The sequence below is a fragment of the Artemia sp. Qi Xiang Cuo genome, chromosome 11 (genome assembly GCF_049724085.1).
Source record: "Artemia sp. Qi Xiang Cuo chromosome 11, ASM4972408v1, whole genome shotgun sequence".
Taxonomy (NCBI): Eukaryota; Metazoa; Arthropoda; class Branchiopoda; order Anostraca; family Artemiidae; genus Artemia; species Artemia sp. Qi Xiang Cuo.
Genome location: NC_142804.1, coordinates 11932005 through 11959970, shown reverse-complemented (window position 1 = coordinate 11959970; position 27966 = coordinate 11932005). Strand labels below are relative to the sequence as shown.

The window sequence follows — 27966 nt, the reverse complement described above, 5'->3', positions numbered from 1 at the left end:
ATTTTCGTTTCAATTGTAAATAGAAATTCAATGCTGTCTAGTAAAATAATTATTGTGTTATAATTTTCTAATTTTGGTTTTCATTTGATAATTGTCTGTCAAGCTCTCCAATAATGTAGAATGTCTGCTCTTTTTATTAGAACATTTCCAAGGGGATCACGACCTTACCCCTAGAAATATCCCGATTTCTTCAGACTTTTTTGAATTTTGACATCACCTTTACTGGGAATATGTCTGAGGTCATTTGTCTTTCTTTATCTTATGTTAGGATGTTGTCTTTGGAAAAATCTCCTCTGGTGTATTGACTAGCCACTCATACAGATGGCAAGTAAACGATCTAGTGGTATATCAATACGCACTGAATACCCTCGTGAATCATACTGTATGAAAATACTATCTCCACGTAATGCACCTTTTATCTAAAGTTTTGACAACTATGACCCCACCCTCCTCCAAGGAAGTCCTTGTATATGTTTATGGCTGTGGCTACAGCAGGGCCATATCCAGGATTTTTGTTCGGGCGGGAAGGGTGGTGGTGGCTACAAAAAAAAAACATTACAAAACGCAACAAAGATTTGTCTACATGCATTTTTGTAACTTGTGTACGAGTCGAATGATTTTTTGGGTGGTGGGGGTTAAACTGTGTCTTTGATTTTTCAGTTTAAGGGAGCTCTTCAGGTTGAGCCGCTACCACAAAAATGCCGCCCGGTGTCTTCCAGCTGAGCGTGGCAATCTCTATCTTTGTGTCTCGTTTCCCATTCTAATGAAACCCTTGTCATGATACTTGTGGGCTTTTTCTTTCTTTCTTTTCCTTTAAGGGTGTTGATCCTCTCTCAAGTGGCGTATGAGAAATTTTTTGTTTCGGTTTATAAGGGAGTCAGTATTTTGAATGCTTTATTAAACTACATAAAAGAGGTATCTGCTTGAGACTATAAGAATTGCATAATTCTACGTTTTTGTCTTCTTGTTCTTTCTACATTTTTTTACAGCCCTTTCTTTCATCACTTTTTTTTTATTGGTAATTTTTTTGTAGGGGAAACACCTTTAATGCTCCAGAAGTGCCACCAACCGTGCATGTAATCGATCAAGTATTTGGTGCCACTCACCCCGGTGTCTATGACGTGCAGAAACAATTGTTCACTCTCAATTTTCGTGGACTCTCGCTGTCGTTCCCAGTAGACTTAAAATGTCAAGTAATTACTACTTTTACTTATGCTCTTTTACTACTATTAGATCCATCCCCTCCCAAAAATATAATCCACCAAATGCCAATTTTTTCTTGTGTCGGTGCGATTTGCTTCTGATCCGTCTTTTTACCGGCGCACAACAGAACCATTCAAGTTTTAATTTCCGAAACGTGAACCAGTCAGATGAAACTTTAACTTTTCTTCTTTTTACTAGCACACAAAAGAACCGAATAAACAATCAGGTTGTAATTTCAAACTCGGGAACCTATCAGATGTAGTTAAACTTATTCATTCTTTTTACTAGCACACAAAAGAACCGAATAACCAGTCAGGTTTTAATTTCAAACACGGGAAACTATCAGAAGTAGTTAATTTGTCATTCTTTTTACTAGCACACAAAAGAACCGAATAACCAGTCAGGTTTTAATTTCAAACACATCAGAAGTAGTTTAATTTGTCGTTCTTTTACTGGCACACAAAGAGCCAATCAGGTTTATTAAGGTGTGTTTATGGGTTTCTCCTGAAGTTTTCTTTTCTGACAAACGCTTAAGGAATAGTATGATTGGCTTAAGTGAATGCGTTGCAGATGTAAACCAAAGGAATGGAAGCATACTTTTTGCCACATAATGTTGTGGTAACGTGTTTGCAATGTTACCACTGAGTTGGCAATTTTGCCAGCTTTTAACCACATAACTGTTGGCAAGTAATCTCTCCGTTTTTAAACTGACATTTTCCCAGTTTCACTGGAAGCTGTCCCACTTTCACTGATTTGAAGTTTTAAAATTTGAGCGAATACAATGCAGCAGAGGAACGATTTGCGATAGAAGATAAGCATGGTATCTCCAGAAACATTTTGAAAATATAACTTATCTTCTTTTTTTTTCTAAGACAAGAGCAGAGCTCACTTTCGAATATTAATACATTATTCTAAAAGTAGATAAGGAAAAGAGCAAAAAGCTGGCATAATTTTGCCATTAACAATAATATAAGAAAAAAAAGAACCTGAAGAATGGGAAGCTTAGGATCTGGCAAATATGAAGGCGAAAATAAGAACAACTATTTGAATATCTACTCATCTCTTAAAACTGTTATTAAATGAGTCTTGCTTCTTCTTTTGAAGAACATCACCTGGAATCCATAATAGACTCCTATCGGCTTCTAGGAGATTTCTTCTAAATACATAATTAAAACATAAAAATCAGTACAATCATCATATAAACAAAAAGGTTCTTAAATTTATTATTATTATTTTTTTGCCTTCAAAATCAACACAATCATTATTGTTAATTATTAAGCTTGCTGTTAATTATTAAGTTTCTATTTTGAACTAATGAGGTTTACATACTATTGCAGTGAAATTTAAAAGGATAAACTTAGTCTTGTACGAGCCAACTCCCATTCAGATAGAAAAAAAAAATAATCTAAGAATAAGTAATGCTCAACTAAATCAAAATCGTGCTGTGTTTCCCGAGTCCGTGTCTACTAAGGCCACGGTTCGAATTGTAAATTGTATGTATAATTAAGAGATAAAATAAAGCCATTTTGCATGAATTAAAGCCTAATCTAGCAGATGCTAGCAGTCTTTCTGTATCCAAAATAAACATACAAATTATTCAATTTTCAAACGTTAAATTATGCAAAAACAGAATTTGGGAAAGCCAGAACATGGGAAAGCCAGTAGGCCGCAAAAATTTGAAAAATCATCCTTTGGAAAACAAAGAAAGAAACTGCTTGGACAGGCATCAGAACCCTGTTCTCTGTGACCGTCTTGTTCTCGTCTTTTTACCGCCTGTGGTCAGTTTGGGACCCTTGACTTCAAAATGTGAAATAGTGAGATGGTATTACGGGTCAGGTGCAGTTCTAAGAAAGAGGGCTGATGATTGCCAAGTGAAGCGTGGTGGTCTGGCCATAAGATTTTTTTTATTTTGATTTGTTTCTTTGATGAAGCAACTTTAAGCAAAAAAGTCATTTTCCTTGTTGCTCAAGATGGGAGACTGTAATTCTCCAAAATAGGCGAAGTATGTGTATAGCTTACATACTTCAGGGTCAGATATGTTAGATTCTAAACTAATGCTGCTAATCATTACATAAAAATGTTTCTTTTTATCTATTTCTTAGAACGAGGGCCGATGGCTGCCAAGTGAAGTACGGTGGCCTGACCATAAGTTTTTTTTTTATTTGTTTCTTTTTTTTTCAAGCAACAGTCAACAGAAAATCCTGCGTGCTTATATTGGCAATCAAAATTATCCATTGATGTATCTCAAAATATTATCTATTGCATCAATTCTTTTCTATGTAAACATAGAAGTATAGGAAGGAAAGAATTGGCCCGCTCAGACTATTCAGTTGACTGGATTTTAAAGCCATTTTATAAGTCTAGTCTGAAAGTTTCGTCCAAACTAAACTAATGAACTTAATATATTTTGAATCAGCATCGTTACCATTTCGTTACCCCAAAATAAGTCAGTTTCGGATGATGCTTAAGTGCTCTATTTAATTTTTATAAAATTTTATAGCCAAGATAACGTCCATAGTTTGGACTCATTATAATTTCACCATACAGATTATGAATATTGCCAATAGGCGTCATTTTTCCTTGTTAACCTAGTGCTAAGTGGAGAAATTAATTAGTTTCAATCATAATATAAACCTGATTGCTTTGTAAAGCTTTCGACCCTTATGGGCGTAGGCAGCATGTTGTTTAGGGGGGGGGGGCAGTCGATAGTGTGATGGAGTTTTATCAACTGCTTTTTCAGCCATATCTAATGTAAATTTGAAGGTCTAGGGGGGGGGGTAGCTTCCACCCCCCCCCCCCATCCCCCTCCCTACGCCCCTGAGACCCGTCATATTATCTATGACGTAACAACAAGTTACGTGCTAGTCTCTAAGACTAGCTTTAAATTTCGATCAGTTTTTCCTATGCTATAGGATATGTTTTTGCAATGAAACTTGAATTGGAAAAGGAGGAAGAGAGGGGTGCCATGCCCTTTGGGGGCATAGCACTCATGCCCCTGAGAGAGGGGGGCTGCTTGAAAGTCAGTTTAGGATGTAACTTCTTTGTTGTGTTTTAATTTGTATGATATTTTCAGCCACGGTACGTTCATGGTTTGGGTTCACTACAATTCCCACCTGGGACTCTCCCGACGTTGTCTCAAATGTTTGTTTATTCGGGTACTAACCTGACAGAAGTGAAAGCACCCTCACTTCCTGTCTCACTCTATGCTGGAATGGTCTTTTTGGATAATCTTACAGTAATGCGGTAAGTTTTCTATCTCTTTTTCATTTTGTTCGTCTGTCTCCTAGACGGACAGACGTAGATTGTCATTTTTTGAGAAAGTGACAAGCAAACTAAGAGAGTGTTCCAGGTTCGAGAAAAAGTAATATATAATAAAAATATTATTCTAGGTTAGAGTGAATTAACAGCTGGGACGATAAAAATTAATTTCGTCTTAAATTTTTGTGAATGCGGTTAACTGTATCTGAAGGGTGGATACTTCTACCCATTACATCAAATCGATAAAAAAGGAAGCAAGTGACCAATCTAGTAAGAATTTAGGCATCATTTATTATATGTTTTTTATATTTTACTCGCTAAAATTACTCCTGTTTAATAAATCATTATATTGTGCATTAAGGTATTAATTAATAAACCGTTCCAGGTACGCAGTTATTAAGTTTCAAGTAATTAGGGTAGTAAACTGCAATGTCAACCGGGAACTCTCCAACATAAACGTATATTTTGGAGTTAGCCCAAGCGTAGTCCTCGGCGAAAAAGAAGATTAACACCCTAGAGATGATTCAGAAATAAAAACTCAATAAAAAAAGTCAAAGGAACTTAAAAGAGCCTCAACGTCATTACTTCTCAAAATTCCAGCCGAGACTGATAAAAAAAAAGGTTATTCATTCAAGCAAATACTGGTGTTTTGACGGCCACCAAAAAGGTATCACCTTATACTGGCCACATTTGCCAGCCACGTGGTGTTAATCCTAGGTACATCCTGAAATTCATCTTTTATTGATTTAATTTGTGTTACACTGCATAGTATCAATTTTCATTAAATGTGTGTACCAATAGGCTCACTGGCTAATGAATGACTTCATTTTTTCGGTGGTAGTTGGGTATGTTTAAGTCAACTTTTTCTTTTTTAGAGATCTGTTTGTGCAATTGACTGGTGAACCCGTTTTTATTACGATTCTTAGTTAGAGTGTTGATTCTTTGAAAGACTTACAATAATACCTGAGTAAATCATTGCCCCTGCTCTGATAGGAGTTGACTGCTGCTAAGAAGTGAATCAAAAAGTTCCTTATTGTTTTAACGTTATACGATATCTTGAAGCACCACCCTATTTCGTACATTTTTTTTTTGTGTGAGGCCTAACTATTTAGAACTGACATTTAGTCTTTGTTTGGCAGCTAGGCCATACCCAGAGAGGGGGTTAGGGGGGTTTGAACCCCCTCCCCCGAAATGTTCGTTTGACTCGTAAAAATGTAACAAAAATGGATATAAACAAATTTTGTATGCGTATTTTGAGGGTTTTTTAGTATACCCCCCCCCCCGACAAAAAATCTGAGTAAAACCCCCTCTGAAAAAATAATCCTAGGTACGGCCTCTTTTGGGAGATATTTTAAATTTGAAAAGCATGGACGTATAAAAGAATACCTTAGTAGTCAAGGAGCGTCGGTAGTTTGATATAAAGAAAGTGTAACTGGCCATAACTTTTAGAGCTTTGATAAGAGACCTGAATGACAGGCAACTAGAAGCAAACACCTACTTTCCTAAAAAATTTTGGAAAACCATTTAACTTCTCGCGTTTTATGCTGGAGACAGAGATATTCATAATTATTGAAACTTGGATGATCAGAAAGCGTAATTTGTTTTCACAATTAAATGGAGCAGAACTTTCTTTTTAAAGTCCAGCTATTTGAGCAATTTGGCTTCTTTGGGAGCTCTCTGTGGTGTCAACCGCTTCGCTTGACACGCTCGCCGATAAAAGGGACGAAAATCTTTTGTACGATTTCACTGTCGAACCACAAACTCCCACCAGCTCTTGATAGGGGACTAATCTGCTGTGTAAATTCACTAATGAACCCTATGTCTTTGTGATGGTCATCCGACGCTGGAGCTCGCGAATTTAAAAGTACCGTATCGCCTTAAAAGTTTCTTTTGTTCCTTTGCTTTTCATCTTGCCATTGATTGTGTACCTTGTTGCGTTAAATCCCCAAAAGTGAGTATAATTCTCCATTTTAAGAATTTTGTCAATGCCAATTTCGGGTTGAAATGGCGACATTTCAAGCTTGGCTAACAGCAAGAAAGCACAATAATGATGGTTTTTTCATTACTTTTGATATTGCGTTTTAAATTTAATTTGTGTAGATTAATATATAAGGTTTAATATTAAAATATTAGGAATAATTAATATCTCAATTTTTGGCTTTCTGCAAATGGGGTTGGAGGGTGTCATAAGGAAAGATTTAAAGGAAATAGGAACCTCTTGGGAGGGTGTAAAGAGGAAGGTTTTGAATAGATTGGTTGGAGGAGCGTGCGTAGCTGTGATCACCTCAGGCTGCTTGGTGCTGCAATGAGCTGTTAATGCTAGTATTAGTAGATTTTGGCTATAAGGTGAGAGGATTTAAAAAGTATAAAGATCCTGCAGCGCCATTGATGGTGTATAGCACGTCGAATCGACGTTCCAGTTGCTGCGTCTTTTTCACAGGGATAATAGCAAGCATATCGCCCAACGTTGTGGCAGCAGGGATCTATCCCTGAGCCTCGTGGTGCCAATCAGAGCCTCAAACCACTCTGCTACCTCAGGATTAAGAGGATTTGTGCTACTAAGATATTATCTTGGTTACCTTCTTGGAGGGAAATCCTACGTTTAGAAAAAATAAAAAGGGAAACAAATAAGAAAGGGCTATGAAAAGAAACAATTCACCCAATCAAAGAATAGTTCAGAAATCGCTCGATGGAATTATAGCCGACTTTTTCTCCAGAAGTATGGAAACTGCGTTTTTGTAAGATTTTACTTTTTGTTGTTCAAAATTAAGAGGTTTCTGGGGATATCACATTCTTGTCAGCGCTGCCACATTGAAATGTGGAAATAAATGAACAAAACTAATTATTTTTGATTTGGCAACATATTTCCTACGTAAAAACTCAAACATTGACAATCTGTTGATTTCCGAAGACAGTTATACCTTCTTAAACTGTTTGATGCCATATGTTTTAGCTTATTTTTTGCTGAGTTTGCGCTTGCATTTTTTTTTCTTTTGGCATTTTTGTTTTGGCATTTATTTATTTTATATTTTATTAAATTATTGAAGATAGATTAGAATAGAAGTATCCAGTGATAGATTAGAATAGAAGTATCAAAAGAAATTTCAAGTAAAGTGAAGGGCAAATCGCCTAAGCAGTGAAAAGAGTGGAAAAGAGTGAAAATTGTGGGAAACTCAAAACTATTTATCTAGAGCCAATGTATACCATAATTAAATATAAAAAAACAAGATTTTCAATTGAAAGTAATGAGCAACATTACAACTTAAAATGAACAGAAATTATTACGTATATGAGGGGATCACCCCTCGTCAATGCCTCGCACTTTACGCTAAAGTTCTAATTTTGTCCCAATCCTTTAAGAATGACTCATGAATCACAAATGCCGTTTGATTAGAATAAAAAGCTCTTAAAAGTACTAAAAAACTTTAACGTAAAGAGCCAGGTATTGATGAGGGGGCGACCCCCTCAAATACATAGGGGCGACCCCCTCAAATACGTAATAATTTCTGTTCGTTTCAAGTTTTAATAGTGCTCCTTACTTTCAGTTGAAAAAACTTATTTTATACTATTTGATATCTTATCTTTTTTTTAATTAATGCTGGGAAGTCCGACTCCCACTCCCCAGGGAAATCCCCCTCCCCCATGGAAAATTTAGTCCATGTAACCCCCCTCCCTCTACTGAAAAAAACGTCTGTATGCTTCCCAATAACCAATGCTATGTGTAAACAATGGGCAAAGTCCATAACTTGCAGCCCTTCCCCCGGGGACTGTGGGAGTTCAGTCATTCTCACAGTTATTATAACGACATTGTTATTAGGCTTTTTGACTGTGCTGAAAACAATGGACATGTCAAAATTTTGATCGGGTGACTGGGGAAAAAATGAGCATGGGAGGGGAGCTAGCTGCCTTCTAATATTTTCGGCCAATTAAATAGGGCACTAGTACTTCTGATTTCCGATTACGTGAGCCCTCTCCTGATCTTCTACGATCACTGGTTCAATATGATCACCCCTGGAAAGAAAAAGCATCCATGATCTTTCTTTTGACAAAAAAAAGCAAAATTTCACATTTTTGTACATAGGGGCTTTAAACCTGTACAGTAGAGTTCTCCGGTATACTGAATCTGATGGTGTGATTTTCATTAAGATTACTTGAATTTTGGGAGGGTTCCCCCTTCTTCAAAAACTGGGCAAATTTTCTCAGGCTCGTAACTTTTTATGGGTACCATTAAATTCGATGTATCTGTTGTTATCAAGACTCTTGTTTTTTAGAGTTTCGACTACTATTGAGCTGCATCGCTCCTTGCTCACAGTTCGTTACCACGAACTGTTTTATTGAGTGCTGACGGGTCAGACCTCTTTTTTTTGTTTTTTATTATATAACTACTTTTTTGTATATATTTGGTAGTATATATATATATTTATATATATTTATTTATATAGTATATATTTCCTTTCTTCGAATTTTGCACTTATCAACCACGACTTTGCCTGCTAGTGGCTGCTCTGTTTATGACTGTTTGTTAAATCTGTTGGTTTATGGCTGTTATTCGTTGTGTTGGACAATTATATAACAGTATCCTCAACTTCGTATTTGATATGAAAGTGAAATGAACAATCGAAACGAAAACATAAAAATGAGTAAAATTGATAAATAAAAAAGCGAAAATAAAATAAAACTTATTTACACAAAAACAATAAACTTTTGTTCAATTTAGATGCGAGTTCCCTTTCGGTATCCTTTCTGTGTTTTGTACAGCGTTTGTGTGTTTTTCTTTGTTTTTCATACGTGTCATTTCATATGATTTTTTTTCTCGTTGATAAAGGATTCTGGATGTGAAGCCGAAATTTTTTGGAGTTTTATTATTATTTTTGTATTAAAAAGTTTTTCATTTTATTTTTACTATCTTATCAAAAAAATTTACTTGCTTTTTTATATATATTTTCGTTTCAATTTGAATGGAAAGGGAGTGTGACCAAAAAGATCATTCGTTAAAATTAAATATAATAATATAAAATGAAAATTTGACTGTATATTTGCTGTAGAATGAACAAAGCAAGCAAATTATTCTTTCATTGACAAAAACAGAAAAAAAGTGTGTCTATTTTATTATTAGATTTTTTTGTCTAGTCTTCACAATAACTGCAATAAAAGGTTAAAAAACGAATATATGGAAATTAGTTGGAAATTATATTATTATTCTTCTTTTATTTCAGAGAAGGCAACCGTACTCTAGGGATTCAATTGAGTCTGATGTGTGAAGGAATTCAGCGGCTGTTTCAGTTGAAGAAAGTGGATCGATCGGCTAAAATAATGTTTGGCACGTCCCCTCAGGATGTTGTAACCGAGATTGGTGCACCATCTAGAATTTTTTACAAGTCAGACGACAAGATGAGAATCCATCGACCAAATGCGCACAGAAGAACTTTAACTACTCAGTCAGACTATTTTTTTAATTACTTTACCCTCGGAATTGTGAGTAAATATTTATAATTATTTTTTTGTAGAAAAAATTACTTACTTTGACTTAGGTCTTCCCACGCCTAGGACCGCTTAAGGTAGCAACAGTAGACCTTTATTTCAGCCGATCTTGACCAGAGCTTATTCAGGGTAGTTTTAAGCTTTGCTTTCTCTTTCACCAGTGACTGAACTAGTGTGTTGCACTCTCTTTCCCTCCTTCAATAACAGGATAGGGTCCAACACCATATTTTGTTTTTGGAGGGGGCCTTCGTTAATGCGGACCATGTGCCCCAGCATCTCCTTATCTTTATTCTGACCTCGTTGGTCACTAGTGGCTAAAGGAGAAAAAAAAATGTGTCCTCAGGAAAAAAAAATTGGGTGAATTTTTACTTCCTGAAAAATCGCAGTTATTGCCAGGTCTCCAAAAATTTTGCAATAGTCAGTTGTTGATCACCTCTAAACTAAATTTAAATGTTCTTAAGAATAATTTTGAAAAGAAGAGATATGGACACGATCTAGGGCTTTTAAATTCCCTCCCACCCCCAGAAGAAAAAAGATACTTAAACCCTCATACTTCTAAAAATTCAGAAAATTTTAAATTTTTGTTGCCAAAAAGTCCCCTGTTCTAACTTTGTATCCATCACCATCTAACTACAGTTGGTGATTAGACAACGTACTTCAAACTTGTTTCCCGAATCCTTGTTGCCACACGCTATCTCCCTGGAAATTGTCAAGTTGAAAATTCTTAATCCATAACTTTTTATAAATACGCTTCACAAAATTATTTGCTCCTCAATCTGCTTTATATGCTTACAACCGATATTGGTTCACAATAGAACAATACAACAATCCTCTTTTTATTAACTAAGTATTAAAGGAAGCGAAATCGCTAAGTACCTTTTTTTTTAAGACGACTATTCTTTAATTTTTTCCCTATGTAAGCTCCTGTTTTGGGTTTATTTGTCTGCAAGACCCCCCCCCCTTCCTAGAAAAAAATATGGCCATAAATTGTGTTTTTTTTTCGTGTTTTGACATGCAGCTATTCGTCAATTTGTCTATTTTATAGGACATTTCATTTTTCGCAAAATTCGCATTTTCGTGACTGAAATTTTTTAATTTTGTGAATATTACCCAAAATTTTTTCGTTGAAAATTCGCCTTTTCCCTCACTGCTTATAGCGCCCCCTTGTATAGAGCAATTTGAGTAAAATGTACGAGTTAATTTCTTAAGGTATTTCCTTTTTTTTACCATGATTAGATACGCGGCGTGTTTCAACGCAATTGTACAACTAAATAATTATTGCGCAGTTATTGAAGAGAATTAATAATTACTATCTTTTTAATAAACATTACCATGGACATTTCCAGATATGCGGACAAAAACAGTATGGATGTATCGAAAATGGAGACAAATTCAAAACTATATCTTCAGGGGGGGGGGCACGCGCCCCCGGGTGGCGAAACAAGCTAAAGGGTAATTAAAAAAGAAAAACTTCCCGAAGGAACGACTAATTCAGCATTCGAAATTATCTAAGTTACAACATAAGTATTTTGTCAAGCATAGTTACACGTTTTTAGCTCCCTCTGACCTCCCCCTCCTGTTTTGACTTCGGGCTTACTTATGCATTGAGGTGATACAGCGATATATTGGGCATGGTGAGGCTTCTACGGTTGCCTTTTGTGTCTAGCTAAGTAGGTATACTAAGTAGGTTCTCCTGTTAATAATTTTAGAGTTTCCAATGGGTGTCCATTCACGAAAATAAAGGGAGGTAGCGATTTTACCGGTGTTTAATGAAGACACAAAACACATATTTTTTGAAAATCTATGGAATATATTCCAGCATACTTGTCTAACGACACAGTGACATTTTTATTTCATTTAATCAGTTGCAATTGAATTGAGGAAAAAAACAGGGGAGAAACAAAACGAAAAATTCAACAAATACATCCATCAAACATGTTTTAAATAATACACTCACATCACCAATCCCCACAATCCCCCCCCCCCCCAAAAAAAAATAAAAAGTAAAAAATCCAATCTAGGCAGGATTGGGTACATGATTCCACCTACCCAAATAAACAGCAGACCCAATCCAGAGACATCAACTCCTCATTTTTTACATCATGACTCCACGCTGGAATTGTTTTGAAATTAAAGTGGTAAGATTCAAGCTACCTAAACTAAATAAAAATAATTAATCCCAGGCAAAGCTAGTATAATCATAGCTTTGCCTATATTTTTGTTAAAATTTACACTTAATGCTTAAGCGACTCAGTGCCAGTAAAAAAGACGAATAAAAGTTTTCTATGAGGTAAAAGCCCACCGTGATTGGTACTGTGGCTAATCTTAATTAAGAGATAACGGTATTAAATATCCTTCACTTTCGTAACGGCATCAACGGTAATAGGGCGACTACCACTAATAAAGCTCAAATAAAACACCGTTCTGTTTTATTTACTTACTAGGTTGAAGCTATCGCTGCAACCATAATTTCTCTTAGATTTGAAGTGATTCACGTTTGCAGGTGTAATCTTTTCCGATTGTCTTGCAAGGAAAGGAGAGCGACAAGGAGAAAAATGATAAAGCAAAGAAAAATAAAGAAAAGAGAGCCAATAAGAATGCTAAGAAGAGGCGGATAAGACTAGACTCTTCCAATCATCTTATACATTGATTAAGGCAATGCGGGACCTATTCCCCGTAATTTGTGTACAAGTTTCTTAAAATATAGACTCCTTATGAGACTTGTGCTCAACCTAGATTTGTGCATTGAAATTAAGATCAAAACTTTAAGGTAAATCCGTGAATTGGTAAAATTAGCAACATAAAATGTAGCGCTAGTATAAATACGAACCCGTACCTGTTTCGATAACCACCAGGGGTGTACGTGCGTGTTAAAAAACTTTTTCTCACAAAATTTCAAAAAAAAGTCTTTCTATCCATATTTATCCCTGAAAGGAGCATTGAATTTGTAAAACAGAAAAAATGTATATCCAATTTTGATATTTTTCATTATATAGTAAGTACATTGTTGTGTTTTATATGAAAAAAAAACTGCGAAAAACCTTTAAAAACCCATCAAAAATTTTTACATGAATTTTTCTTACGTTTTTTCGAGTTGAACAAAATTTTTTTTTTGAGGGGAGGGTCAACTCCGGCACCCCCTCCCTTGGACACGGCCTTGACTACTATGCACTTTTAAAAAACCGTTTGATAATGCATTTTTATTCTTCTTTATTCTGACGCTAAGCAGTAAAGGTACTTTAAGCCTTACTCTTCCCTTTCCCTAACCTATTTATTTATTTTCATTAGAATGTTTTCTGGTCTTAACTTATAAGTCTGATTCTGGAAATAGAATTGAGCTTTACAGGAAGTAAATTGAACTTTCGCATTAGACAGTTTGAAAATTATGCGCTTTGATGGTAACTATGGCTAGAACTAAATTTAAAAAACAAGCTATTTTTCACATTTAAGCAAAGAACTAAAAAAGAAGATAAGAGTGCTGCCACACCTTAGCAGTGGCGTCATGTCATGAAATTGAGGTTTTTTTTTCTTATATTAAAAATATAAGAAAAACACGTTTTTCAACTGAAAGTAAGGAGCACTATTAAAACTTACAACGAATAGAAATTATTCCATATACGAGGTTCAGTAGAAAAGTAATGAGACTGACGATACTGTAAGCGATCTAGCAACCCTTTGCTGTAGTGCCTGAGGCTGCAAGTGTATCAGGTCCCTTCAATAGCTCAGTTCAAGTTTGTACCCCAGCCGTTAACTACGCGATTTGATTACCCATCAAAAGGTACGAGTTTGAGAAAATTTGCCTTATTTTGTTTCTCACAAGGGTGATCGTATCGAACCAATGGTATTAGAATATCGGCAGAGGGCTCATTCAAATGGAATTTAAAATTTTAGTACTCTTTTGAAGTGACCAAAATGATTGACCTGTCATTTTGGGACTTAGGAAGCCTTCCAAAAGCAGATAACACACATCCAGAAGACCATAACGACTAAAGACTTCCAGCGCTGCTACGAAGAGTGGCAACATCTCTCCATCAGTGTGGAGCTGCCCGAAGGAACTACTTCGAAGGAAATAACATTGATGTTTAAATTTTATAAAAACTTAGTTAAGAAAAAAAATCATTACTCATAGTCTCATTACTTTTCTACCGTACTTCGTATGAGGGGGACTGTCCCCTCCTCAATCTCAAAATATTTATGCTAAAGTATATTAGTACTTTAATAAACCTTATTATCAGTACCCCCCCTCCCCGTTTGTCTTGAAAAATTCTCTTCGGACAATTTTATCCTCGCTGAAATTTCTCCTGGAAAAGTTTTCTGTGGTCGATTCCCCCTATAAGATTCTCCTTACTTTCATTTGAAAAAGAACTTAATTAATTTTTGATCATTTTTCAAATTGTGCCTGAAATCCGTGCCCCCTCCCTGGTTGGATAATTTTTCCCCTGAAAACTCGCTCCCCAATGGAAAGTTCTCCCCGTGGAAGATTTCTCAATGAAGAATTTCTCTGGTGGAAAAATCCCCTCAGACATTCCCAGCCCTGCAGAAAATTCCCCGTGTACAGTTCCGCCAGAACATTTTCACATGTCATAAATTGAGTCGCGAAAGGGAACGTACGATAAATAGAACGAATTCGATGGATAAATTCGGGTAAATTTCCCCCATTTGAAATTTTCTATTGAAAATTTCCCAGGAAACTTCGCTACCAACGGAATATTATCCCCGTTGAAAATTGCCTCTATTAATGCTACTATTTGTAAACAACGGGCAAATTTCGTTTACCCTTTTCCCCCGGGGCTGTAGGGGGTTATATCATTCCCAGAGGCAAAGTTGTTGGACTTTTCAACAATGCTGAAAAATATGTCATTCTCAAAATTGTGATTGGATGTTTTTTTGGGAAAAGGGGGCGTGGATGGGGGGGGGCTTGTTCAATTAAAAAGGATACTAGAACTTCCAATTTTCGTTTGAATGAGTCCTCTCCCGATCTTCTGGGACTATTAATTCGATACCATCACCCCTGGGGGGAAACAAACAAAGAACAAATAAACCCGCATCTGTGATCTTTTTTTTCTGGAAAAAAAAAATACAAAATTCTATATTTTTGCATATAAGGGCCTGAAACCTCTACAGTATGGCTCTATGATATCCTGACTTTGACTTTTTGGGGGTGTTTCCCCCTTTTTTGAAAATCAGGCAAATTTCCTCAGGCTCGTTGCTTTTGATGGGTAACATTAAACCTGATAGGTTTTATATATTTGAAATCAGCATAAAAATCCAATTCTTCTGATGTCTGTATTGTTGTCAAAATTTCCGTTTTTAGAGTTACGGTTACTAGTCGGCTGGGTCGCTCCTTACATATTCTTAGTTGCTGCAAACTGTTTGATAATTGTACTGGGTAAATATGTATTTCATTAATGTAACGCTTTTCATTCGATTAACCCAACCCACTACGATTTTACTAGGCCTGGGCTTTAGACTATTTGAGAGAGTGGAGTTTTTTTTAATCAGTAATATTATGCATCTTTCAAAAGTAGTGAAAATAAATTTTGGGTTGGTAAAACCAGCATTTTGAAAAAAAAAATCATTTTCCTATTTAGAAAAAAAAACCCAGTATTTTCCCAGGAAATATGTTTGGTATTTTTTCTTATCATTTCGACTGAAGACGGTCAAGCGGAGGTGTTGACAGAAATATTTGCATAGTTCTCTCCGTTTTTCTTCACTGGCTGATACTATACTCGTTTCTTTCTTCTCTACGATTCTTTTGTTTTGGGCTGATTTGGGCTGCAGCCAAAAAAGTTGCAGATCCCAGCTATAAAATAATATAATCTAGAAGTTTCTCTAAAAGATGCAAGTATCCAAAAGTGCTTATTTTTACCCCCATGTAGGTGTTCTCGAAGTTGATTTTGAACTGAAAATATCATTTAGGAATGCAATTTATCTATTTCCATAAAGATTTTATTGTAGTACGTGTTTTTTTTTAGTATGGATTAGAGAATTTCTAAATTTTCGAAGTGGAAACACTGCTCCATGAAGCTCTGTCTCACAAAAATTGCGTGGTCAATTATCTTAATGGCCCCATATCACCCGACTTGGTTTTGATGAGAATTTTTTTTTAAATATTGATAGGTCAGAGGTAACCTAGAATAATGTCCCTATGTTTCAGGACTTATTATTTGACTCAAAAACCCATCGACTGAAGAAGATCCTACTTCACACTAATTTCCCAGGGCATTATGATTTTAATATGTATCACAGATGCAATTTTACCCTTAATTTGCCGTTTGGTGAGGAGCTTTCTACTGGCCTTCTAAGCTCTGGTCAGCAATTGACCAGTAATTTGACGGTAAGTCTTAAATTACGTTATGACAGGAGTCAAATTTCGCTTTGGTAGCCGCAATTTTATGTCACTTACGAATTGCATTATTTATGTATTTTGAAATTGCGTCACAATTTAAGAGCACAATACTAACAATTGGCTAAAAGAATATTGGTAACCTATAAGAGTAGAAACTGGCACTAGTGTCGACAGAAAACTATAAACGCCATCTAGCGTTTGGCGACACTTGCCATTTTTTTAGTGTAATGATAAGAGTGATTAATTTAATTAGTGTAATTAGTGAAATTAGGGTAGTAATAAGAATCTGATCTGAGTTCTTGACAGAAAAATGATTATAGAGCTTGAAAAAATGCCAAATGTTGCCATACGCTAGGTGGCGTCTATAGTTTTGTCGACACTACCACCAGTTTACACTCTTACAAATTACCCATATTCTTTGAACTGGCTGATAATATGAGGATAATTATATAATTCAAATTTCGCTTTGACAGCTCAAATTTTCAATCATCCTGGAAAATATATTGGAAAAAATATTTTTATCTTAGCAGATATTCGGTTTGCTTCTGTTTCGAAAAAGTTTGAAAATTTCATTTATTTGATTTGAAGATTTATGTTTAGAAGTAGTTATGATCCGAATAAATGGAATCAGGAACCGTTTTGGAATGAAAACTCCAAAAATTTTGAATTGGAATTGTGAAAGTTTCCCCGATTCTAAAAGCGATGCCACTCACAAATTTTGTGTGACCATAAATTTGTTTTATGTCAGGTTGTCAATATTAAATTGTCATATTAAGTCATCTTTAAGTTGTCAATTAAACCATTAATTGAAATTTATAGAAAAGGTTTAATAGCAACAACGTGTAAGAACGTAAGGTGACGTGTAAGAACGTTCGATGGTGTATTCTCCATGGGTTTAATTATCGGAACCTCAAATATTGAGGCTCCACCAACTTTAAGAACCTTAAAAATTTAATCTCAATAATTCTAAAAGGCAAATCAATGGCATTCGAAATTCTCTGCCCATAGTTTCTGTATTGAAGGGTTTCAAATCTAAATCAGGGAAGTGAAAATTTCTATTTACGTTTAAGACGATTTCTTAAATTCTCTTGTTTCTTGCTTAACATTAAAAAAAAGAAAATTTTTGAGGGAAGCCGTCTGATGCAACTTTTTATGCTGAATTCTTAAAAATTAATCAAATTTTCCAGCGCAGTTATGCCTTTTAGGAAGTTTCACTTTGGCAGGTGAAGTTGCCAGGGGTACTCACTGGACACCTTGAGTTCAGAAAGAGGCACATCAATAAAGACCCATTTTGTTATTCACCATTCTCAACTCAAGTCTGGAAAGCTATAAAAGACATCCTGTCTTCTGAACTCTCCAGTGTCTGAACCCAGTGTCCAGTCTCCAGTGTCGGAGTGTCTGAACACTCCAATCGCAAAATTGTTATTTCATCACATTATTTCTTCTTGCTGGATTTACAGAGTCGTTTCCGGTTTTATTGCACCCTCCCCTCACTCCCCTAATGCCAAGCACAGAGGTTTGTTGATTTTTTGGGTTTCTTTTTTAATTATGCATTTGGCATTTTGTTTTAGATATAAGGAAAAAATTAATGTAAACTAAGAAAAAGCAAATATTTGTATATGTAGCCTGGGTCTATATTGAGGCAGTAGAAGAGAGGGGATATGTAGTTGAATTGGAAACGACTCGAAATCCAACAATTAGAAGTTTTGTGTGTGTAATTTGGTTAGGATTTTCCGATTATATTGTTTAGCTTAGAAAAAGGGATTAACTGTCCTGCTAGAGTTTAAAATTGCTTCGCAAAAAAATTGTTTCCAGGAACAGTCTAACAAATTTTCAAAAATCAGTTTAGAAAGTTACTTTTTTTAAACGTTCTAAACAGTCAGACAAAAAAATCAATGTGTAACATTAAAAATTTTGTAGAAAATCAAAATTTAAGGACTTTTTGGTTATGGGCTGATTCTTCGCCCATTTAATAGATATCGGGCAATGCTGCTGTAAGATCACAAATAAAAAATAGCTGGGGACCTATCTTTCTGAATTTACCCACCTGGCGATAAATACGCTCACTTATTGATGAAAATGTATTATTTTTAGTTTTTAAAAGGCCACGTTTCTCCAGCCCATAAGTACAATTATTTTGTGCTGCTACTGCTGCCAAGATTGGTTGTGGCTAATGAATGCTTATTCTGAAACACCAGTTAAACAGCCTGTCATGTACTGAAGTTGAGTCATATCGTAAGGAGCTTGATAAACATCCACAGAAAAAGAGGAGTGTTTAAAATGAGCTAAATAACTATAGAACAACTATAAATAACTATATAACTATAAATAACTATAAATATATATAACTATAAATAAATATAGAACAAGTTTTGGCTAATAGACCTATTCTGCAAATTCTTATATGCCTTTGAAATTTATATTAATCTTTGAGAAGAATCATTATTTGTTCTGCTCTAAAGTTTAGAAAGAATGCTAAATTACCTGTAGTTCAATAATATCTAACAATGTGTTTCAATAGCCTTTAATCAATTCAAAATCCAGTATCAGTTTTTTTTTTTTCAAAAAGTGACTAAACTTGTTTCAACAATCTTCAGTCAAATTAAAATTCAGTATCAGTTTGCTTTTTTTCAAAAAATGACTAAATTTGTTCAATTTTCTTCAATCAAGTCAAAATATGACATTTTGTCAAAAAAATGACTAAGCTTTTTCAAAACTAAATTTCAAGAACTAAATTTGTTTCAATAGTCTTCAACCAAGTCAAAATATGACATTCTTTCAAAAAATGACTAAATTTGTTTTAATAACCTTCAGTCAAATTAAAATTCAGTATTGGCTAGTATTTTTTCAAAACAATGTGACTAAATTTTAATAAATTTATATTTAATTTTCAAAATAGTTATGATTCTTTTTGAACGACGGCCAGAATAAAAATCTATGGAAATATCTATTCTGAACCGAATTAACAGCTTTCATGACATAATAAATAATATTAACAGACGGACCAAGAGTACGAAATCTGTATGTTTGACAGTCACATAGAATCGTATACTTATTTTCAGAATTTCCTTTCCCCCATCTATGGCTCATTTTGGTCCAGTGTTGCCAAGCAGGTGTTTAAACCGTAATTTAGCCGTCGAATTTGTCTGAAATTCACCTGGTTATAATCATGGACGCATGAAACGATATTTTGGTGTGATGTTTTTTTTTAAATAATTGGAGGTTATTGTAAAATGTTATCAGGTGTATCAGCAAACATTGGCCAGTTGCCAAAATCATTTTCTATGCATAAAAGAGTTTATTGGAATTAAAGAAGAATAAGAAGATATGATCAATTAAAATAAAAAAGGGGGATCTGAGAGATACCATCCAAAAGTCCTCCACTGAGTAAAAAAAATGGTTGACAGGTTCACTTATTGATTGAAAAAAAAATGAAAAATAGCCCCCCCCCTCCCGCCAAAATATCCATATTTGTGTCACGTTTCCTATAATTTTTTATCATTTATTTTCTTTTTTAAGTGATCCTCCTTAGGAACAAAATCAATTTTATAAGTCCATACGAAAAGGCAAATTAGTTGTTACCAACTGATGTAAAATTATTTATTTTGAGCTCAAAATATTATAGTTCTCATATTCTGTATCTTAAATTCAGATCACAGCGTTGACGAAATGGAATGAAATAGCAGATAAGCTGAAACCGTCGGATAAACCAATAATTTTAAATCGTGTTTCTACACCAAATGCAACTAATCCCTTTGGTTCAACTTACTGCTTTGGATACCAGGACATAATTTTTGAGGTAGGCCTTCTCTCATATTAGATTTTTTTTTTTGAGGGGGGGGGGTGACGATACATTCTTACGCCAACTGTCCCATTCACCCAAATCGAATGGGTAAGTTATAATAGTGGAAACAGGCACTAGTGTCGAAGAAACAATGACCAACGCCATCTAGAATTTGGCGTTTTCTTTAGGGTAACACTAAGGCGAAATTAGTGTAGTCATAAGTGTCTAATTTTAGTTTCTGGAAAACCGAAATTATGAAGTTTGAAAAAATGCCAAGAAACACCAAACGCTAGATGGCACGGTGACTTTTTTTCGATGTTAGCGCCAGTTTCCACTCATATAAGTTATCCATACTTGGCCTCCCTCGAAAAAGGCATGTTTCAGACATACTTAGTACATATTAAGTATGTTTCAGACATACGTAGTTAGCCACTCATATGTTTTGTCTATATCTAAGTCTTTCTTAAAATTAAGTTAAAGTACCAGATTTATCAGAATCAGAATCAGAATCATTTTAATGAAAACAGCTGTCATAGAAACATTAAAAAAATGCACTAAAAGGCGCTGTTTTTTACATGAAAACTTTTTTACATGAAAACACTTCTCTACATTTTATTAAAAGAACTTTTAAACAAAGGAAAAAAGGAGTTACTAAGTCTGTTTGTATGGCACAAGACGCACATAAGTTTTCTTTTCCTTCTGGTATTTGTGAGGAGATTCATTTTAGATGGTAAAATTTTCATCAGAGGTGTACCCGACAATGAAAACTGACCAAATTGAATCATCAGCTGGAAACGGCAATCATGAAGGCTTGGTATTTCAAGTGACTACAGAGCGGAGCTGTAATCTACATATTTGTCGCAAAGAATGATCTTTACAGCTCGTTTCTGGATCCCCTCCAAATCATCACTTAAGTAATCTATGTGATGAACTTGTTGGCCCCAAACGGGACACGTATATTCAAGGATGGGTCGAATAAAAGTGAGGTACGCTGTTTTCAGCTGATACACTGGAAAACCTAGGTGGCGCATCGCCACCAGTGTCCGCATAGCATAATGTCCCTTTTTAACCAGCTCTTGTACATGAATAGAGAACGAACAGTCCACACTAAAGGTGACGCCCAAGATAGTCGCACACGAAGCGGAAGGGAACAAAGTCGCGGGGTAGGTAAAATCGTGTTTAAGTGGGTTGAACCTCAAAACCTTTGATTTATTCTCATTAATTTGAAGACTGTTCGCAGTACACTGTGATTTAAACTGATCGAAAAAATTTGGGTCGAACTGGGCTACAGCTTGCGAATCCTTTACGTGGTATTTAAGAAGCGCAAACAAATCATCTAAAGTAAAGGTAAATTTAAAAATACGCTATATAAGTTATAAGGTTAAGGAAATTTTTCTGCACAGTCTCCAAAAAAAGTTTGCTGTTTTTAGTTTCAAAATCTTTTGGCTGGATTTTCCTATAGGGTAAAATCAGGAAAGAAAGAAAAGTCAGCTGAATGTAACTAAGAATTGGAAGAACGCTACAGCCATGATATCTAGGTTCTCCTTAGTTTCGACTCTTTATCACTAATTTTTTTTTAGGGGGATAACTGGTGTAATTTGACTTTGCTAGGAAGGATTGATCGCCTTCTATACTTATTTTTTTTTTTTTTTTCAAAAAAAAAGTCAGTTGAGATTAAAATATTTTTTATATATTATAGGATTTAAAAAAATTATTTGATAAGTTACTAATTTAATAAGTTTCCTGTTTACTTATTTCATTCAATTCCCGTTTTCATTCAGGTTCTTACTTAGCACAATTAAACCATATTAAACTACCATGATTTTTTATAAATGTTAATTTATAAATTGCTTTAATTAATTATTGTAGATTATTTTGTTATGTATTTTTTTTATTGATTATTTTAGTTATTATAGTGATTATTTGGGATTAATTGAAACTGGTTCGCGAGTGTGGGAATCGAACAAAATTTGTAAACAATAATTTTTATTTTAATTGTGAAATATTTTGATTGTGTCTTAACCAGCCTATGAGGGGGAGAGGGTCTTTTTTTTTTTTTTTTTTTTTTTTTTTTTTTTTTATATATATATATATATATATATATACAATTAATGGCCACCTATATGTCCTAATGGTCATCAAAATATTTGCCTTTAGTGATTACCATGCTTAATTTTTACCTTGCTCACTTACCGAATTACCAATCTTGGGAAAGGTGGGTTCAGTGAAAGTACCTTGCCCGAAAGACAGTAGTAAGTTCGACCCCGCTGACTAACTATGGAAAAATAAACTCAACATACGCACTTTTACTTTTCCTTAATATAGAGGGGTGAGTTATGTGTTGGAATGGGGGTACTGTTTTTAAGTGTATTTTAGTGTTTCCCAAGTCATATTGAATTGAAAAAGTTTTATAAATATTGAATTGTCTAAATTTCTTGTAATTTTGAGAAATCACTTCTCAGTTAACCCTAAAATCCATAGGTACATCTAGGGAGGGGCTTTTGGAGTAATGCAGCCTTTCCCTTAGCAAAAAGGTAAACAACAGAAACTTCCCGTTGGGACCTAGGTCCCTGTGGATTCGCCGCACCTCTTTTTTGTCTTCGTGTCCGTAAAAAGCAAGTCGTTTTCGTTTTTTTGAAGGTGCCACCACGTATTAAACGCGTCTAAAGTTCTTTAATTTATTACTGTCACACCTATTCATTGAAAATTACCCCCTCCCAATGGTGAAATTTTCCATTGATGTCCTTCCTAGACGTGCTTTGACCCTAAAATCTTGAAAACTCCTGACATTGAAACTAACTGATTTGGCATCTGAACATTTGCTCTTTCGAAGCCGCAAATTCCAAAAACAGTATGAAAAATTATTCTTCTTATTATTAACCATCAAGGAAAAAAAGGTATAAAGGACGTAGTGTAGAAGAAAAAGAAAAAATGAAATTCACTTGTGAAACAATATCAAATACTGCTACTAAGGACCTATTGCCCCATCTAGATTTACTTGCCCCCCCCCCCCAGATTTTAGAAATACTTCGTATGGTACTTGGTCCACGAGTGGTCTGATTTAATTAATCGGCTCTGAATTTTTCTTTTTAGGTGACGTCAAATGATCATCGAGGATCTGTTACGTTCTATGCCTATGACGAAATTCTATCTTCCCCCCCTTTTTTTTCGCATATTCATTTTGGAAAATAAATTAAAAATGGCAAGATTGTCCGCCTTCTAGCCCCCCCCCCCCGTCCCCTTTTAGTCCACGAGTGGCCTGATTTAACCACCTCATCTCTGAATTTTTTCTTTTTAGGTGACGTCAAATGGTCATCTAGGATCTGTTACGTTCTATGCCTATGACGAAATTCTATCTTCCCCCCTTTTTTTAGCATATTCATTTTGGAAAATAAATTAAAAATGGCAAGATTGTCCGCCTTCTAGCCCCCCCCCCGTCCCCTTTTAGTCCACGAGTGGCCTGATTTAACCACCTCATCTCTGAATTTTTTCTTTTTAGGTGACGTCAAATGGTCATCTAGGATCTGTTACGTTCTATGCCAATGACGAAACTCTATGACAAGTTATGGATTTTAAGGGAGCGTTTGTTGTGCAAAACTACATGTCCATGGAATGGTGTCCATTTATTTCTATAATCAAGAATTTTAGAATCTGACCTGAGACACAAAAATAGCTAGATAATTGGCAATTGAATATTCGCTTTTGACTACTGACGGCGCTTTTTTGGAGGAGTGGTAATTCTAAGATGCGCATGAATTAATTTTTGAATTATTTTAGTAATTTAATTCATACATAAAAAAAAAATCTAGCTACTTTTGTTATTCGAAATGTGTATTAATACCGTCAACCAGTGTTATAAATGCTTTCGTTCTTAGGTAGAATTTGTAAATAGGAGTAGCCTTTTTTTTCTTGCGATTCTAGTTTATTCGGATTCTATATAGCCAATCGTTTAACTATTTTAACTTTAAATCTTATTTTTGACTTATATTTAATCGCGGTCTACAAATTTCTTTTTGCGTTTCGGAATAGTATTTTTTAAGCTTGGTCCTGACAGAAGTTGAATTTCTCTTTGGCACTCGGATCCCACGTCGCCTGATGAAAAATGTTTTCACGTTGGCGAATATTTAACTTGTTTCTGTTCCGTATCAGAATTCAAAATTTGTCTCTGGCTAGCAAAGTTACGTTTAAAACAAATTGAAGTGTGTTATCTATCCTGGTAAAAAGAACTTGTGAAGACTTCGTGAATTTCACTTTCAAAAGTCTCCCATTCTCTTTGTTACCGGCCAGACTTCAGATACCGATATCGCTTGGTCAAAGTTACCATCTTCTTTCAGAACTGAACTTTATTCTCGGATGTATTTGATTCGTCGCTTAATGTAGCATAGTGTTGGGTAGAAATTGTTTAGGAATAAAGAAAAACGGCGTATCTTATTTTTATTTTCTTTTTTTGATGTTGTTGTCAGAAATGTATCCTTGCGACATTCTGGCTACGTAACGACATCATTTAAAGACCCTTTTTTACACGCCCCGTGTCTTTCAATTCCACGTTTTTTTTTTCTCGTGGGAACCAAAAAATTTTATAATCGAGAAAACGAAATAAAAATATCTTGTCAGCGTACTGTTGCTTATTGCATTTAGGGCTCTTATCGATTTTTAGGAGTGAGTAGTTTCATAATAACAAAGTCGGAGGTTCCTACTCCACCGCTTCTGATTCTCACAGAATTTCCTACAGATGGGCCAATTCATGAAAATATATGGGATTGGGACAAGAATTTACATGTCTAATTAAAATTTAGCATTGAAGGATTAAAATTTGTGCTGATTAGAATGTGTATATTTAGCAAAGTTTCTACAAATCAAAGTAACTTCATAAAATGATATAACCATTTACCTTTTGTTAAGGTTTCACTGGATTTTCGTATTTGCCTAACATCATTACTTTCTTCACAAGAAAGACGGAAAAAAAAAAATTCTAAAATCGACATAGCTTATTTGAATGATAAATAATTGGCAAGTGCATCATCATTTTATGCTTTTTAATCACGGAGTAGAACGTAACATTTAAGGACTAGACCCGTGGCTCCCAACGTGGGGCGCGGGCTCCCCTAGTGGGGCATGGTAATATTTTGGTGGATCATCGCAGAACGTGCACCCTTTGGCTGACTATTTTTTGTAAATGATGTCATTTTTTGTAAATGACGTCACGTTCAAATGCATTTAAAGAGCGAAAAAGATACTTGATACTATTGCAATGATGTTATACATTGTATAAAAGGTGTAGTATTTAGACAATGTTTTCATTACTATAAAATATGCCCAGAAGACAGTCCAAAAAAGATACCAAGTTTGAAGCTTGTTTAAGCTGAATAGTCATAAAATTTTGACTGACAAAATTGAAATATCACAAGGGGGGTATCAAGATTTTAGAAATACCTAGGCAAGGCATGGCCCAAGCCAAGGGGCTAGACAGACGTAGCATTTTTCAAACTAAAAATGGCCTTAGTTCAGTTGTGGCGTATCTTACGCCCGCTTTCTAATTAGGATTTCTTTATAGGTTAACGCTCATTTTGAGCCTGTTAGGCTTTTTCAGTATGTTACAATATTTTGAATAAAAGATTTGTGGAGTTACTTACTAGCTCACTTAATTTGCTTCCTTACGGCTTGGTTAAGTAGACAGTCTCCATTAAGTATCCATGTTCTAAAGATTTAAAATAGTTTGCCAAGAATACACACTTTTTCTGTGAAAAGCCGGCGTACCATTTGCATTATGTACGCACTTAAAACGGTGAAAGAAAGTACTACGTCTACCTGTGCTCGTCATTGCTATGGACCAATGAGAAAGATGATTTTCAAAAAATGGACATAATTATAAACATGTATACAAAAAAAAAAAAATCTGCGAAACAATTCAAAGTACATTTTTGAGACTTACGGTTTCAGTGTAAGCGCCGATTGTATCATTTTTGTTAAGAAAACATTTTGACTTTTTTTGCGATTATTAAAAATTCTGTTTTGCACATTCTGGAAACTTTTTTTTTACATTACTCCCAAAAAGATTCTTGGGACTTCTTCCTGCAAGATGGCCCCCCTTCCTTATTTCTATTCAGGGATTTTAATTGTTTCCTAACAACACCATTCTAATCTTTTTATTTTATTTATTTTTTAATTTGAAGATGAGGAAACAGTCCTTGGACGTCATGTTCATTCCATGTAATTTTTCCTGCTGGGGTATATACCTGCTAGGGTGTATTGTGTAAAGGACAAAATTGTAAGCCACTTGCCAGCGATATCTTTATCGGTGGCAAGAACTGTGTCTCGTTTTGGTGTCTGCTGCGCCACATGTGCTGTTTACGTGGAGTTCAGTTCCGTTGAAGTTCAACCCCTTTTCTTCTCAACCCATATTTAACTCGACCTTTATTTAATTCAACCCTGATGCAACTCTACCTCAAATAGCTCAACTCTGCCGTTTCTGGAGAATTCTCAGCTTCCATTTAGGCAAACACTAATTAACTCAAGAATAATCTTTATCCGTGAATGGATTATTAAATTAATGTTTCTTATTTTATGCTAATTTAAGGAATTTTGGGATATTAGTTCCAAGCAGAATGGACACGGAATGTTTTTTAGCGTATTTTCGTTTAATTGATATTTTATCATCAAACATGAACTGATTAAACTCCCGACTTGAATGAAATAATGCGAGTGGAGTTAGATTGTTGATTTTTGCGATGTTCAGTTGAATGGGGTTAGTTTCCTGGAATTGATGTCGAAATACGTTCTAAGACCACATTGGCTATACATGACGTATGGCAAAAAGGATGAAGAAAAATAATTAAGAAAAAGATAAAATTAAATGATGATGATTTTTTTAGTCGTCCTAACCAAGTGGTTAGCGTGCTGGGCTTGAAATCCTTTGCCTTTGACGACGAGGGTTCGAGTCCCGGTTATTTGGTTTGGAACGGGGGTCAACGGTGTAACTGTAAGCTCCGCCAAGAGTCGACCCAGCTCCAAATGGGTACCTGGAGAAATATGGGGGAAAAAACACGGGAAGCGTCTGATGATTTGCCCCCAACCAAGCATTGTACTCCCGGCCGAAGACAGAGAAGCAGGAAATTGGTACCTTCGCTACTCAGACCATTGGTCAGCTTGCGAAAAAGCTAAGTTAGTGATTTTTAGCTAGTGAATAAAGGAAAACATGAAGCAGATATTTTGGCAAAGACTTCAGCTAAGATGTCCTCAGTGCAAAAAAGCTAACCTTTTGAAGTAACCTGAACATAAGGAATAAAATGACCGAAGAAAAACAAGCCACAAATGAAAGACCATTAAAAAAATTTCGGGCCTCAATTCTTTCCATGGTGGTTAATACGGTGGCCGGCGCTTACGACTACGGAAAATATTCCCCACCCCGTGGAAAATAAGGTTTTCGAAGTTTGAGTTTTATTTTTTTAATTTCCTTAGGGGGAAGGAATTTTGGTACTTGTGTATTAAGCGCCACTCACTCAAGTTTACGCTGTGTAAAATTCGAGAACACCGTTTTTTTTTTTTAAATTTCTTCGTTACTTTAGAAATAAATTTGGGCTATAGATTTACACACTGGGGGGGGGGGGGGGGTAAAGTATAGCGAGTCTGCATGCAAAATTTGTTTGATACAATTATTCTGCATACTAAACAGATAGATAAGTGTATTTTAAAGCCAAATATACGGCCATGAACACAGTAAAATAACATAAATGAAAGGCAAAAATAACATAAACTTTGATCATTGATCATCATAAAACACTTAAATGAAACACTACATTGACCTAATAATAGTAATTAACACTCGGAAAAACAGTAATTGAAAAAAAAAAAACACTTAACACTTGGAAAAAAACCCTTAAATTAAACATTA

The 27966-nt window shown here is 35.1% G+C and overlaps 1 protein-coding gene across 2 annotated transcripts in view; it reads left to right on the top strand.

Moving 5' to 3' along the window:
- LOC148946638 (PHAF1 protein CG7083) overlaps window positions 1-24693 on the top strand; it is a 47937-nt gene extending 23244 nt beyond the window's left edge. For both annotated transcript variants that reach the window (XM_089096288.1, XM_089096289.1), the window contains exons 5-10: window positions 1034-1193; window positions 4277-4446; window positions 9678-9936; window positions 16100-16279; window positions 19944-20090; window positions 23575-24693. In XM_089096288.1, coding sequence (XP_088952414.1) covers window positions 1034-1193; window positions 4277-4446; window positions 9678-9936; window positions 16100-16279; window positions 19944-20090; window positions 23575-23634 — 976 coding nt within the window. In that variant the 3' untranslated portion in view covers window positions 23635-24693. The remainder of the gene's footprint in view (window positions 1-1033; window positions 1194-4276; window positions 4447-9677; window positions 9937-16099; window positions 16280-19943; window positions 20091-23574) is intronic.
- Window positions 24694-27966: the final 3273 nt, after the last annotated feature.